The sequence below is a fragment of the Sipha flava genome, unplaced genomic scaffold (genome assembly GCF_003268045.1).
Source record: "Sipha flava isolate LNK unplaced genomic scaffold, YSA_version1 237_pilon_pilon, whole genome shotgun sequence".
Lineage (NCBI taxonomy): Eukaryota > Metazoa > Arthropoda > Insecta > Hemiptera > Aphididae > Sipha > Sipha flava.
In genome coordinates this window covers 256,992-273,124 of record NW_020272879.1, presented here as the reverse complement: position 1 = coordinate 273,124, position 16,133 = coordinate 256,992, and the positions used below count along the sequence as shown (strand labels likewise).

Here is a 16,133-nt window from a genome sequence, read left to right as displayed (position 1 = left end):
TAATTTTTCCATAATTAGAACTTACATATCTTAAGAAAACGCCACCTGCATGTGTTGTCTCCTTCATAAACATAGCAACTATTTGTTCTGTATACCAAATATAAAATTATAAATATAATTTGGTCTTTGTAGGACGGTTTATTACGAAATTTTAGTTTTAAGTGAGATGGGATTTTTAAATTAAAATATCGTAATAAAAAAACTGTTTATCTATACCAAAATAATGTTCATCCCATGATGTTTGATAAAATATTAGTTTATCCTAATATTAAAGCTAAATTATATTACATTTTATACTACACATTTGATTTACTGAACACAATTTTGTTATTAAGTCGTACATTTGTAAAAGAGACAACACATACCGGTTTGGCGTTAAAAAAAAAAAAAAAAAAACTGACTGGACCAAATCTTTTGAATTATGAAAACTTGTTGAGAATATTTATTAAATAACAACCATTTAGTATATAATAAAATCATGCATTTTGAACTGTTATAATTATAACGATAAGAAAAATTAGTTTATTTAAATAAATTATAATAAATATATACTATTCGTATCAAAATAATAATTATTAATTAAAATGAGCAATTAAAACTAAAATACAAAAAAGTACCTTGAGTAGAAAGTTGTGTAAAATCATATGTATTAGAAAAATCAAAAAATACACCAGAATGAAAAGAATAAAAAGACCGATTTAGTTGCATCGTTTTTAAAATAACTTTGAGTTTATTAAACTAAATAAAAACAAAAATATCATTGTTTTAACAAAATTAAATTACAAAAATATGGGTGGTTAGTTGTTAAAAACACGATTGAACAGTACTGAGGTTGAGTAACTACTGAGAGGGTTTTTCAATGTTGCTTGTCTACATTGTCAACTCATCTTTAATAAATAATAGTTTAACCTATCGATAAACCAATTATAAAATATAATTCTATTGTTTGCAAAAAATGATAAAATACTAAAAAATAACATAAACATTTAAGCATCGAAAAAAAAATTAAAAAAATGATACTTATGATTTATAAATTCCACTGATTCAATCAAACTTATCCCAAAACATGATTTATCAATAGAATTGAAGTAAGTTAAAAAAGATTACTACAAAATATAACAATTTCATGATTATAATAGTTATACAATTACGATTATACTATATATATATATATATATATACGATCATAACATAGTTATAATAGAATAAAAAAACATATTTAAATTACAATTTACCTAATTTATATTTAAAAGTATATTAGTGTACAAATTAGAATATTTTTAATTGGAAAACACCGTACACGAAAATTAAGTACTTAGTTTAGTGTAAAAATATAATATTTCGTTGCATTATTCATTTTCTCACTCAATATTTAAATATGTTGTTTATTTCAGTATTTAATATTTAGTTAATTAAGACAAAACGTTTACATAATTTAACAAATTATACATAAATGCAAGCCTATTTTTTAAAGGATTTTTGTAAGTTATTGCTATTATAATATGATGTATTTAATATTTACGATAGTATGCAGCTTAGGTTTAAAACGTCGGGAAAAAAATTCACACATTTATTTATATTTTACTAAGTTTATAGTTTATTTCGATAGAGATAATTCACTCTGTAGCAATATTATACAACTGCACAAACAATTTCCTACTAAAAGAAGCAGCAACCAAAAGAATTTTGCAACATTGCCCACCATTATCAAACCAAAAATTACAAAATGAAAACAACTTTAATCATGGAATGGAATAGTAAAAAAACTGAAGATAAAATAATAAACTAAACAAGAAAGTAGGAAATGATAATAATAAACCATTTACGTATTGGCCACACACATATCACACATGGACATTTAATGGCTGAAGAAGATTAACGCATATGCCTATCTTGCGGATCCAACATCACAGTAAAACATATCTTGATCAACTGTTTAAAACATGTTGATGTACGACAAAAGCAACTTCCAAGTAAAGTCGAAATCCTCGCACTGACCTCAAAAGCTATGTAAAAACTCATGAGCATCCTCAAGGAAGCAAAATTAATTCATTTGATTTAAATATCGAAATTGCCAGCTAATAGCCATGTAGTTAATGCCATAAGTTAATAAAATAAAAATAAAAAAATGTCTAACTAAATCAAATTTAATTTGTTTTTATGTTAATATATTTTATAAAGAAAAAAAAATTAAATTAAAATTAAGTATTATTAAATACTTGTAAATTAATATATAAATAAATAAAAAAATAAATAAATTTTATCTTTTTGGAGTTCAATATTTTAACAAAATCAAATTAATTCAAATATTTTATATCATTCTCTTGTAATTATAAACTATTGTGCAGAAAACGTTAACAAATAAATGTATAAGAAAAAAAAGATGTTAATATAAAAGTAATACGAAATATAATAGTATAAGGTTTAATCTATAAAACACAAAAAGTAGTAATAAAAGAAAATCCGTTAAAAGCTAAAAATAAAGGCGTGTATATTACGACCTTACATAATAATGGCACTAGACATGCAAAGAACTAATCAAATAATGGTAAGAATTGAACGATACTGTCAATTAATCTATACTCAATTCAACGAATAAGTAAAACTTTTGAATGTTAATGTTTTATTTTATTTTTATATTTTCTGATAACTATTGGAATGGATTAGGGTTTTATTGAAAACTTAAAGTCACGTATTTAAATGTAGTTTGTATAATTTCTTTATAATTTAATTTAATTTAATAAAAATAATGGATTAAGTTGAGAGAAATGTTTGTTCAAAACAAAAAATGTAAATAGACACTAACATTGATTGCATTATACATATAATTTAATAGAAACCAAAAAGTAAGTCACTAAATATTATACTACCAATATACAGTTTGCGTTTTTTTTTACATTTCATGCAATAAATTTGATACATATAAATATAATAACAATGTAAATAATTGATTAACTCACGGAAGAAAACAAAAAAAATTAGTTTTAACGAAAAAGTCTCTATAATTGAACAGATTATATGGTATGACAAAAATAATGGGCAAGTGATTCTTAAAAATGTAGACGTTTTGAGAGTAACTAAACTCATTTCGGCAATATATTCGCAATATAATTGTCTAGGAAAACGTAAAGAATACGAAAAATATGACTACGAGTGGAGAACAAGAAAAATGTTTAAATTAATGTCAGTTTGTATTACATTTACAAGTAAAAATTATAAGTAAAAGACGGTTGCTTAGGTGTATATATACGAGTTTATGTTTTTTTGCTTTACAGTAGTTGAGAAAAATTATTAGTTAATTCGACAAAGTATACCCTTTAAAATACTTTATGAAATAATTTTCTAATATGAAAAATTATAACGATGTGGTAAGTAATTATTTTTGGAATTTATACTATTCTAACTTAAAACAAATGGTAAAGTCTTATTATTCGAGCTTAAATTTTAACGACAATGAAAATATGATAATTAAACCTCATTTTTAATCAAAGTTCTATTCTTTTCAATATTATATTATTACATTAAATTATGTGGGTATATATTTATATTATGGACAGTAAAAAATAATTAAAGTAAGAATAAATTGTTTAGTAGATGTTGGTGAACCGAGTGGAAGGTTAAACATACATATTACCTTTAATTATTTTCACAGCTGTACTAGCTTAAATATTTAAAATTAGAAAAATTTGACAGAAAAAAAAATGTAATAAATTATACAAGAAATGAATCATTAATATGAAATAATTTATTGTTTTTTTTAAACATTTTTTTCTATGAAATTTTATTACAGAAAGAAAACTAAGAGAAAGAAGACAAATTAAAAATATTGAAACTGCTAAGTTTAATTTTATTATGGAGTAGTACATGATTTGATACACATTTTTCATGAACCATACACAGATTTTAACAAAAATATAAAAATAGATCAAAATAAAATAATTTTACAATTATAAACTCAATTCAAACTCTAAAGTGAAGTAAATTAAATTTTTTAAGTTTTAAGATTAAAAATATTGTATTTTTATTAAAATAATAAAATTACTTTTCATTGATGTTTTTTTTTTAAGTGTCAAATTAATATATTTTTTTTTAAATTAATAATTTTTTTGCTAGATGTAAGATAAATAAATATTCAAATTAATTTATATAGTTGATACAAACTAGGTGTTTATAATATTAAGAATATAAGAATTACATTTTAAGTAATAAATTATTAATGGATTAAACATTTTTGTATCTTATTATATTATACGATAATACCAAAGGACCACCCCCAGAAATTCTAAAAAATCGACCATGAACCGGAACGTACAATGTTAAACATAATACCTTCAATTTTAAAATTAATTATAATTAGACCACAACATTGAACCATCAGGAAAATAATTCATATCTATATTATAAAAATAATATACTGTACGTATTTATACAACATAAAGTAATTTATAAATAGATAAACATAATATCGAACAACAAATAATTTGAATTTATCATAATTCAATATTTTGTTTTGAATCAAATAATCAAACGATATGTTATACTTTTTTATGTTCTAAAAATCAAGCCATAGATGTAATGAAACTATTAAAATATTGAATTTTTATAAAAATAATTATAACCTAATTATCAATTGATCAATTTCCAATAATAAAAAACTTAATGAAATCAATACAATTCATTTGTATACAAATAATGCACATTATATTAATCCTAGATACATTTATAAATTGTATTGAATAGTTTCAACTCAATTTAATTAAATATAATTTTGATTATATTATTATACTTACATTATATAAATGTAAGTAATTAAGATGAAAACTACTATATTCCTTATGAATGACTACACAGACATTTCTAACGTATAAGAAAATGTTTTTCAATACATTCTAAAATGCCATAAGTGTTTGATTATTGAAAATATAAACATTTGTATAGACATCTAACAGATAATTTAATTTAAAGTTAAATTATTTATTAAATTACTTTAAAATAAAGGAAAGCGTAAAAGCTTGATTACAAGGTAAAAATAGGTTTTCTTAGTTAATACCAAGATTAACCATTTTAACTCAATAAAAGCTGATTCAAGCAAAAAAATCTAATTAATATATTGTTACATGCGGCCGTTCAATCGTAAAGATGTATGTCCGTAACAATATAACTGATAAGCTGGATAAATACATATATACCGTTTCATTAATTATTAGGCACAACTGTTAGGAATTTTTGCGTTTTTATACCATCGGTAGAATTTTTGTATGCGGTACTACTGTAAGATGCCTAGTATATATTATACTAAAATGTGATAAATATATGACATTTTTTAATAATTAGGTATAATTTTTTTTAAATTTAATTTAAATAATGATATGGATCAAATTTATAAATTGTTAATATTGTTATGTTCTATTTGAAATATAAAACAACCTATTGAAAATATTTCAATTTTTATTTATAATTTATTAATCAGGTTTTACTAAGTACAAATACCAAATTTTAAGTATATCTAGTGATCAGGGTTTTAAAGTACCCTATTTATAAAAAATACTAATTAATAATTAAAAATTAAATGTTGACTGAAATAGTACATAAATAGGTGTAAAAAATTATAAAACTACTATGGACTTTATAAATACAAATTTCAAAATGTTTACATTTTAATTAATGAATTTGTACATTAGTTTAAATAGTCAAATTAAACGTAATTGCTATTTTGTTGAAACAAATTTAAATAAAATGACTTTTTTTCAGTATTATTTGTATGTTATATTATTTAGATATGATATGTGAAATTATAAAAACATAATTTTTTAAAATAAAACAAATAAGTAGTTAACTTCTATTTCTTGAAATTATTACATTTAAAACATATTCAATCTATGTATTAAAATAAAAGAATATCAGTAATAATTATAAAATTACTATTAAATACTGTCAGATGTTTTAAGTTTTTACAATACATTTATAACAATGTAAAATCGTTAATATAAAATTATTGATACTATATTTTAGAATGAAAATTGGTAATTAATTGTTATTACATAAGACACAATAACTATTTGTTATCTCTCAAATGAAAAAAGGAATTCTTTATGTTATAAACTACTCAATATGATAACACATGCAACAGTGAAATAATGTTCAAATGTAAAATTGTTGTCTAACGGTTTAAATAAAATGTTGACCATAAAGTTGCTATGGTTACTATAAGAATAATATACGATATTTGTGTTTATTGACATGGAACAAATAATCCACAACTACGCATATAGCTGTAGCAATAAAATGATTTATTGCCACACCTACACATACCGCTAAGGATTAAAACAGTTAAGTGTCAAGAAAACATAATTCTCAAAACCATGGTGGTTGGATTTAAAAAAAAAAATACTGACCATTTGGAGAAAAAAAATCAGTCTACATATTGTGAAATGTTTTTGTGGGTGTTCCTGACACATCTACATCAGTATGAAAGGTTACAGAAATTTTAAAGGCCTTCAGTTTAATTTGTCGCATACCTATTACACCGGGGGTACACACTACTGTTGCAGTGGTCTGCTGAGCGTTGGCTCGCGTTTGAGGTTAAATAATTGCAGGGAAATTTCGTGTCCTGTGAACCGTGGGACCAGTGGTCGGGGCGTTACGATGCGCACGCACTATACAGCACGAATCTCGCATAGTGTCGCCATCGTCATGCACAAGGACATCCTAACAAACAATATATTTCCGAAGTATTTTCATAATACTACTGATAAGTGTGTGCACCCTCGACGAAGACAAGCGCATTCGACGGAAATGCGGAAATCCACGCCCGAACCGTCAACCCACGTTAGCCGACCCTCGTGTCGACGCCCGTCCGCCACCAGAAATCAATCATGTGATTAAATAATGTGACAATTTACCTGAATTAATCGAGGGATTGGAAGTCACCCTGACGAACTCTGCCATTTTTCGATACTGACTGGACCAGCGATTTCGGCAGTGCCGCCACACCAGTTAATATCAAACCAGCGAATGTGTGTTGATAATAGCAGTACACCGCCCCGTCAGTGTTTCGCCTACGGTATTAATAATGTGGACGGCCCGACAAATTTGTTAGCGTTGAGCGATCAGAAAAACGTCGAGAAACCGACGATATCGCAGATGGTTTTGCGGACAGAGAACCGTTTGAAAATTCCCTACGAACACGTTTCTTCAAAATATCACTTGCGAACCAATGTCAAAAAAAAATATTTACAATTACATTTTTTTCTTGACGGCTGATTCGTTATCATTTATCATAATCGGAATTCCCTGTTATCACTGATGACGTGTGTGTTATCATGGCATTTCGATCGTAGTGCATATCTTTTTTTAAAATACCTTTACAGTATGTGTTATTTATAAATTTTAATTTTATAATTTGTTAATTATTCTAGTGCAACAACTGTTATTCACACACTGTAATTAAGTGTAATTCATTTGTTATCATTATTTTCTTTCTATAAATACCACTATATTTCAGTTCGATTCAAATAGTCTTGTACTCTGCTTGGCCGCTTAGGTACCTATAATTTTTATATTTTTATATTTTTAAATCCTTTCATCATGGCCAATGAAGTGTATATTGTATCTGCAGTCCGTACACCTATAGGTAAGTACCAAATCTACATTGCACCCAATTTCTATTAGATTATTTAAAAAAAATGAATAAATATTACCTAGAATCTGTTTGATTTTTTTTAGGACAACCCTTGTACACTTTCTCTTGATCTGTAAACTATAAAATAATATACATTATAGTTGATATGATTTTTATTACATTATTTTTTGTTCCAAATTTTTAAATTTCCTAAAAAAAATAACTAAGAGTCTACATTAAAATAATTATAAAAAATAATGCTAATGATCAAGATAACATTAATTTTAAATAATTGGTTTGTTTTAAATGATACTTAATCTCTTTATTTATTATTTACATACTTAATCACAATGTTTAACGTTTATTTTGAATTAAAATATTTCAAATTTATTGTTAATTATTTTAATTGTTGAAAATAATAATTTTGTGTATTAAAATAAACTGGTTATTTTTACAAACTTGTAATATAAATGTTCATTTTTATCTATTTTTTTTTTTTTAATTTACTTCCATTATAATCATTGTATGAGTTTATATATAGTGTAAAGTATTTATAAAAATAAGTAAAAAAATGCTTTACATGTCTATGATATTTTAAAAATATATTCTCAACAGAAATACATATATATTGTTAATTATACCTTGAAGATAGAAATAATTATTTTTTTTTTTCATATTTTGAGTACCTAATGACATTAAAATTTACCATATTTTTTTTAAAAAATAATTGATTATTTTTCTCTGTATACTTATAAATTACTATATATAATTTATTATTAACTAGGTACGGTAAATATTAATTTTTGCAAACTCTAATTTTACATACAAATATTATTATTTAATCAATTATTGAACTTTTAATGAATAACATAGTTTATGTTTTCTCCTTGTATTTTAACAATGTTTTTATTTAAAAAAAAAAAATTAAGAGTTTTTTAAATTATAATATTTTATATAATCATAACTTACTTAAAATGAAAATATTTAAAAACTTACAAGAAGGCACTTTTCCCTTTAATCCATTTACAGTCAAAATTAGATGTACAAAACATTAATTTCAATGATTTTTTTAGATTAGATTTATATATATATTTTTTAATACAACTATTATTCTATTTGATTTGGAAGACCAAAAAAAAAAACAAAAACATACTGAGTTAACCAAACAAATTAAATTAAATTTTTAGTGGTGAAATTTTACACAATAAAAATGTTTTTAGTTTTTTTATACTTTGGTCGTAAATGAGTCCAGTAACAGGTCAATTTATTCTAATATTAAAGCTAACAACTCAAATTTAGTACTTTTGAAAGCAGATATGCTATGTTAAACATTATTAAGACAAAGTCAATTTATACTGGTAAAAACAAATAATTTTTTAAAACAGGTATTTATTACTTGAAATTGATTATAAAATACAATTTTAAATCAGTTGAGAATAAAAAAAAATAATACAAATGAATGTGAATGAAAATAAATAAGTACCGTCTATAAATTATGTTAATTGAGAAAATATATATTTTGTTAAGGCTATGCATTTTTGTTGTTAGTTCAAAGTCTTTAAATTTTTAATGTAATTTATAATTTAGATTATTTATTTTAATTGATTATTTTACGCAATCATACATTTTAATAAAGGAAAAACATATGTTTTTATTGTGAACCTATGTTAGCTTATATTGTTTGAGAATTAGTTTTATAAAATCTTATCCAACTATATTATTTTCATTTATAAAAATGTAATATATAAACTATCTGTTTCTAAAATTGTAACTAATATGTCACATATGTGATTTCTAGAACAGTAGCTATTTTAATCTAGCATTATTAAAATTTGCACTTAGCAAAAATGTGACTGTACATAAAATAAATTTAAAAATTAAAAACTCTTTTTGTGTTATAAAGTTATAATTTATATATATAAATAATCTATCTACACTAATAAAGATTTTACATCTGGAGTTAATTATGATTGCTTGTGATATAATTTTGAACTAAAAAGACGTTTCAATAATTGATTAAAAATATCAGATTTACTTGAAATAAAATAATAATATAATTTGTTTGAAATGTTTCAATTGAGTTTATAATCTATTCATTTTAAAATGATTAAATTTACTTAATGGATTTAGACAATTCTATAAAGTCAGATAGACAAGTCTATAAAACATTATTAAGACTAATTTTTAAATTCAAGACTTTTTTTCTGGATATGAAACAGTTAAAATTATAAAATTTAACATATTTCACTTAACATGTATGTTTTTAAACATGTAATTAAAATGGTAAAATTAAAAATATTGACCTAGTGTAACATATGTATGACAATACAGCCCAATACATTAGGGTCTTTATAAAACAGAATGAATCAACAATATTTTTATTGTGAAATTTGGCAAACTTAATTTGTATTTAATTGATTCACTTATTTTTATGACCCCTTAGTGAACCTACAGATAAAGTTAAAAAAAAGTTATATAATACTTTTCTTCCGGTAATTTTATTATTTTATTTTTCTTATTAAATATATACTGTCTAATAAATTTAATTGCTTATTTATGCAAATTTATTACTTATTATGTAATGAAAATATTAAAATCTAATCAATCCATTTTTAAGTTCCTATATTTTAGTACTTTAGGAAGATAAAAATTATATTATGTAACTAATTTAACCTCAGACAGTAATAACTAATAATTTAAACAAAAAAAATATGAAGAATCAAATTGTTGAAATGAACTACTTTTATATTTTATTTCAATCTATCATAAAATCTATATGATCAATATTTTCTACTATATGTATTACATAACAAAAAATATATTATTATTTTATATTAACTCAATTAAGAACCTATTGATGATAAATTATTTTTAGTTTTTTTTTTTTTTTTTTAATAAAATTAATATCCAATTGTATGCAATGATTGTTTATTTATCTTAATATATTTATAAATTGCGTAAAATATTTGTATTCACAGGAATTTATCATTGTAATTAATTTTTATTTAACAATGTTTATGATCAATAAATTACTAAATAATGAAATAGTTGAAAATTAAAATAATTATTTAATGCTTGTGTTTCTAATTTTTTCTATAAATTTCGTTATACTATTAACTCTGCTATTTTATAATAATTATAATAATATATCTAATATACTTAAGCTAATGATATTTTTTAATAATTTATTCGCAGGTTGTACATTTTATTGATAAGTACTATGGGTTTTGAGTTTTATTATGGTTATGTAGTTGTTTCTTATAAATATATAATTAATACTTAATAATATATCATATACTGATATACCAATGCTTTAACCAAGTATCTATGTACTTATAAGATAATGAAAGTAGAAAGAAATATCACTTATCTGGTTTTAAATACGGCTTTGAAATTGGATTAATTTTCAAGTTTTATAGTAAATTTTTAATAATTTATATTTTTATATTTTCATTTTTATAATTTTAGTAAAGACTTATTACTAGAAATTGTTCAACTTGAAATAAATAATTTTCCTAAAAATAAAAATATAGTTAGATTATCTTCCTAAATTCTTCTATTTTTATGTTTCTTAGAGAATAACTAGAAGAATAGATTGAGCTCATATTTAATTTAATTAGAATGATTTGATAATTTTTTAAAGCACTGGATCATATTGTGCTTATCTTAATTTGTCATCTATAAAATATAAATTAAAATTTCTTAATTAATTAAAATCATAATATTCATTTAAATTTGATAATAATTATAGGTTCATTCAGTGGTTCATTGTCATCTTTAAAAGCTCATCAAATGGGCTGTATAGTGATTTCAGAAGTATTGAAAAGAGCTAATGTTAATACAAATGAAGTATCTGAAGTTATTTTAGGACAGGTATACCAAAAAATTTTTATCGTGCATATTTAGTAAATATATGGTTTATGTAAGCATAAGTTTTATTTATTTTAATATACCTTAGGCTCTTACCGCTGGACAAGGTCAAAATCCTGCCAGACAAGCTTCGGTAAATGCTGGAATTCCATTTACAGTACCTTCTTATATTATCAATATGTTATGTGGATCTGGACTGAAGTAAGTTGAAATTGAAATTTTAATTTAAATATTATACATTAATGTAATCTATAATATAATATATTGATCAACAAGTAAGTTATGTAGGATAAAAATTATATAAATTATATGAAAAACGATAGGTGATTGTCTCTTAGGGCTGTGGTTCTTGGATACCAGGCAATAAAATGTGGAGATTCTTCAATTGTCATTGCAGGAGGTCAAGAAAGTATGAGCAATGCTCCGCATGTTGCCAATTTACGAAATGGAATTAGAATGGGTAACACCGATTTGATGGACACAATGTTATGTGATGGATTGATTGATGCATTCAATAATATACACATGGGAATCACAGGTATGACATTTTGATTAAAACATTTTTGTGTATATTCTTTTATTATAAATATTAACTATTTATATTGAAATAATTGAAGAACATTATCTATTTGTTTGTATTTATCAAGGCTATAATGCATTTTTTGATAGTTACATGCCCCAAGGCTCTTATTAGATTTTTTGTAGTAAATAGAAGAATAATTTTGAATAATTAGTCAAACTTTTAAAATAAATGTATGAAATTGATTTAATGTCTATCCCAACAAAACTTCTTCTTTAAATATATGAATTATTCTTTGAACTGTGTATGATTTTGTTTTAATTGTTTATTAAAAAAAAATGTTATAGCTGAAAATATTGCTGAAAAGTATGAAATTTCGAGAGAAGAACAAGACAAATATGCTCTAGAATCTCAGAAACGGGCTGCCGAAGCACAAAAAAATGGAATATTCAAAGAAGAAATAACACCAGTGGAAGTAAAAATACGACGGAATACCATTTTATTTGATGTAGATGAATATCCAAAACATGATACTACTTTAGAATCACTATCTGCATTAAAACCGGTTTTTAAAACAGTAAGAAAAAATTATTTCTATTATTATTTTAATACTAATTCAAATTTATTCTGCTTGTAATTAGAATGGTGTTGTTACGGCTGGAAATGCGTCTGGCTTAAATGATGGTGCTGCTGTAGTTTTATTAATGAGCAGTGAAGAATGTAAAAAACGAGGTTGTACTCCTATGGCTAAAATTGTATCTCATGCTGAGTGTGGAGTTGATCCAAAAATAATGGGTACTGGACCAATTCCTGCCGTATTCCAAACTGTAGGTGAAAAACAATTTCATTAGATTCTTAAAAATGTTATTTTGAAACAACATTTAAGTATAAAGTCATTGTTAAAACCTGCAGTGTTCTACATGTCATATACTTAACATATCTTATAAATATTTAATTTTTAATAATTTACTCAATTTTAGATTGAAAAAGCTGGTTGGACACTAGACAGTGTAGATATTTTCGAGTTAAATGAAGCATTTGCTGCTCAATCAATAGCTGTACTACGTGATTTGGGATTAGATACTAATAAAGTGAATATTTACGGAGGAGCTATAGCACTGGGTCATCCCATTGGAGCATCTGGTATAGTTGTTGTTTTGTGATTATATGAGTATTATTGATCTTTGCTCAAGTGTATACAATTATTATTTATACCTAAATCATAAAAGCTAATGTTTGTACTTTTTGGTTGAGAAAAATAACTATTTAAAATTTAAAGATTGGAAAGCTTTTGGAATATTTCAATTAATATAGCTTATAATTATCATACAATTTGAATTAATTTTATGCATGATTATTTGTTTACTTTTGGTCATTAAAGACAACAAAAAGTATTAATATGAATACATGGCAATCTATTTTGTTAATTTGTAATCATTTTTTATTTCAATGATTAAATTTATTTAGTGCACTTGTATTTAATTATGTGACCTGGTTTAATTTAGGTGCCAGAGTTTTGGTCACATTGGTACACTCCTTGTTGAGGACTGGTAAAAAACGAGGTGTAGCATCTTTATGTGTTGGTGGAGGTATGGGTATTGCTATTGCTGTAGAGACAGTATTATAAATCAACACTTGAAGTTTTCTGCACGAAAGAAATTTATTTAGATTGTAAGTAAAATTTTAATCCAATACATTTTTCTTAATAATATATTATTAATATTGTTTATTGTAGGTGCTAAATATTTCCTATGGAAAATATTACATCATGGTTAACTGCATACTTATTTAAAGAAAATGAACTCTGCTGAAAACTGAAAGGATAATTATTTATTTTTTATGAATTCTTATTGAAATTGACTTATTATTTTTATAATTGTTTGTAGACTGGGCTATGGGATTACGTTATGAGTTATTTATTACAGTATTTATTATTGTTTAGTTATTTTATTTTAAATTATTATAAATGCCATATTTATTTATGTCAATTATAGATTTATGGAACATTTTTTTTTTAAATTTGTATTCTAATTTTAATTATGATTTTATTAGAGCAAATTGTAAATGGAATTTCCATAGAAAATTAACTGTATGATAATTTTCTAATATATTTTATATATATTATTTTACCAGTGTAATGTTTGTTAATAATTATAATTAAAGTTATAATAGTATTGTTCATAATAAATCAAATACATCAAATGTGCCAATAATAATAAAAATTGGTTTTTATACAAATAGTATTTTGCATTCTCCTACAACCATGTAATTTCCAGTCATTCATAACTGTATTCAATTATGAAGTTATCTAGTTTTACAGATAGTTATACATTTTAATTCTTTAAAAAAAAAAAATTCACATAATAAAATGAGTATTTATAAATTTTATTTCAAAAATTTGTTAGTAGATTCATGTACATTAGAATACCAGAAATAGTATTTGCCTAGGCCTTTGGTAGTAATTTTTAGTTAGCCCTATTGAATATAACAGAAAATTTCATATAATTTTAACTAAAAAAGTTAATAAGACAACCATTTTTTCATAATCTTTTCATAGTTAAATTGTTTTATACCTACACGTACAATATGATATTATTTTCTTTTCCTTGTTTTATCTTTTGGCAACCCAATAATGATAATATTCAATAGCTCTCGGCGATCACAAGATCAGACCAATACAGATCAGAATAGAGTAATTTGTTCTAAAAATATAGTTAACAAGAAGCGTAACGTTATAAAAAATTATTAAATTCATTACTTTAATATTTTGTATAAGCTGTTTGGTATACAAGGATAAAATCCATTAAAATATTTATTTTTACTAAAGGTTGTGAACTGGTGAATAACAGGTAATTTTGCTAAACATTTTATTGAAGGAACACAAAGTTTTCCATGTGTAATAAAAGAACTCCAAATTGACACATCATTCTTTTCAGAGTCGACAAAATAAGAACTCCATTTGTTTGGTCGTAATATATCAATATCTGGATTAAGGTCGATATTGTTACAATCCAATTTCATTTCTTCAATCACAGCTATTGTATCTATACCACAGAACTTGGAGGGAGCAACAATGTCTTGCAGTACATTATCACCCACATACAAGCACTTTGGGTTAGATTTGCCGGTTTCTTTTTTGAACAGGTTATACAATTGATTCCAGTTACCTTGACTATAGATGTTACCGAGATGAATGTCTTCAACGATATCACATTCTTTGGACATTAGAGAGTCGGTACTGTAGAATGGTCGGTCGGAAGAGAAAAATCCGGGCTTTCTAGCATAGAACACGGCAATGTCAAACAGTTCCTTCCAGTTGGTGCCCAGCGATTGTACGGCTGAGAAATTGGCGTAATCCACATGAGACCCGGACACGAGGAACACTTTGGAGTTCCGCTTTAACTCCTTGAGCCAGTCGATGACGTATTCTGGACACCGGTTGTAGTACAACGACGGCGTGGACTTGATATTAGGGAAAAACTCTCCGATGTCCGATGAAAAGTTGTCCCTGGTGTACATGTTTAGTAAGCCTTTGTGCACGTCCGGCCAGACGTTGTATCCGCCGGATGGGCTTTGCCCGGCGGCATCGTCGATACCGTCCACGCAACGTCCGAATACTAGCGACACGGAGATGTCGAAGAAGTCCAACAGAGGTCTAATCCGTTCGGACATCGGTCCGTTCCACGTGTCCAGAAAGTTTCGCGCGAACACCTCTGCTATTGACCACGTTCTGGTTGGGCCGTACGCGGTCACAATCTCGTGGTCGGACATGAACCGCGTGCCGTGGGTCGCTCTCAGCACGCGGCCATTACCGTCGATTTTCAATACGTTCCCCCGTTCCACGTCCAGCACTAGGCCTCTTTGACAGAACTCGAAATCGATCGGCCGCCGCAGATGGTCCGCCGCGTAGTCGTGCCTGCTTATCAGGTATTCGGCCAGAACGTCGTAGATCATCTGCACCATCGGCTTTATGCGGTATTCGCACAACGTATTGTCCAAATCGAAACCCACGCAATCGTAGTCGGCAAAAGCGAACGTTTCCCCTGCCATGGTAGGCATTGATTATTTACTATTAATCAGGTGTAATTTACTAATATGTTTTTTTCCGGTCCTGTATATCGT

The 16,133-nt window shown here is 25.2% G+C and overlaps 3 protein-coding genes across 9 annotated transcripts in view; 1 reads left to right on the top strand and 2 right to left on the bottom strand.

The window, feature by feature from the left end:
* The window catches only part of LOC112683934 (ensconsin-like), a 39,008-nt gene extending 31,964 nt beyond the window's left edge, over positions 1-7,044 (bottom strand). For all 7 annotated transcript variants that reach the window (XM_025555174.1, XM_025555180.1, XM_025555177.1 and 4 more), the window contains exon 1: positions 6,903-7,044. In XM_025555174.1, coding sequence (XP_025410959.1) covers positions 6,903-6,948 — 46 coding nt within the window. In that variant the 5' untranslated portion in view covers positions 6,949-7,044. The remainder of the gene's footprint in view (positions 1-6,902) is intronic.
* Positions 7,045-7,430: 386 nt separating this feature from the next.
* LOC112683935 (acetyl-CoA acetyltransferase, cytosolic) lies at positions 7,431-13,876 on the top strand. The gene is made up of 9 exons (XM_025555185.1): positions 7,431-7,633; positions 11,373-11,494; positions 11,580-11,692; positions 11,830-12,029; positions 12,359-12,588; positions 12,653-12,838; positions 12,992-13,154; positions 13,517-13,682; positions 13,747-13,876. The coding sequence occupies exons 1-8, from the start codon at positions 7,588-7,590 to the stop codon at positions 13,636-13,638; spliced, it is 1,182 nt and encodes a 393-aa protein (XP_025410970.1). The 5' UTR covers positions 7,431-7,587; the 3' UTR covers positions 13,639-13,682; positions 13,747-13,876.
* A 499-nt stretch (positions 13,877-14,375) lies between these two features.
* LOC112683902 (5'-nucleotidase domain-containing protein 1) lies at positions 14,376-16,088 on the bottom strand. The gene has a single exon (XM_025555098.1). It carries the CDS (start codon positions 16,068-16,070, stop codon positions 14,766-14,768), a length of 1,305 nt encoding a protein of 434 aa, XP_025410883.1. The 5' UTR covers positions 16,071-16,088; the 3' UTR covers positions 14,376-14,765.
* Positions 16,089-16,133: the final 45 nt, after the last annotated feature.

Bases quoted from the DNA above. Each gene is read 5' to 3' on its own strand.
- LOC112683935 (XM_025555185.1), top strand. From the start codon at position 7,588: ATGGCCAATGAAGTGTATATTGTATCTGCAGTCCGTACACCTATAG. The intron at 7,634-11,372 runs GTAAGTACCAAA...TAATAATTATAG, and splicing joins TGCAGTCCGTACACCTATAG to GTTCATTCAGTGGTTCATTG. The intron at 12,839-12,991 runs GTAGGTGAAAAA...ACTCAATTTTAG, and splicing joins TTCCTGCCGTATTCCAAACT to ATTGAAAAAGCTGGTTGGAC.
- LOC112683902 (XM_025555098.1), bottom strand. From the start codon at position 16,070: ATGCCTACCATGGCAGGGGAAACGTTCGCTTTTGCCGACTACGATTGC.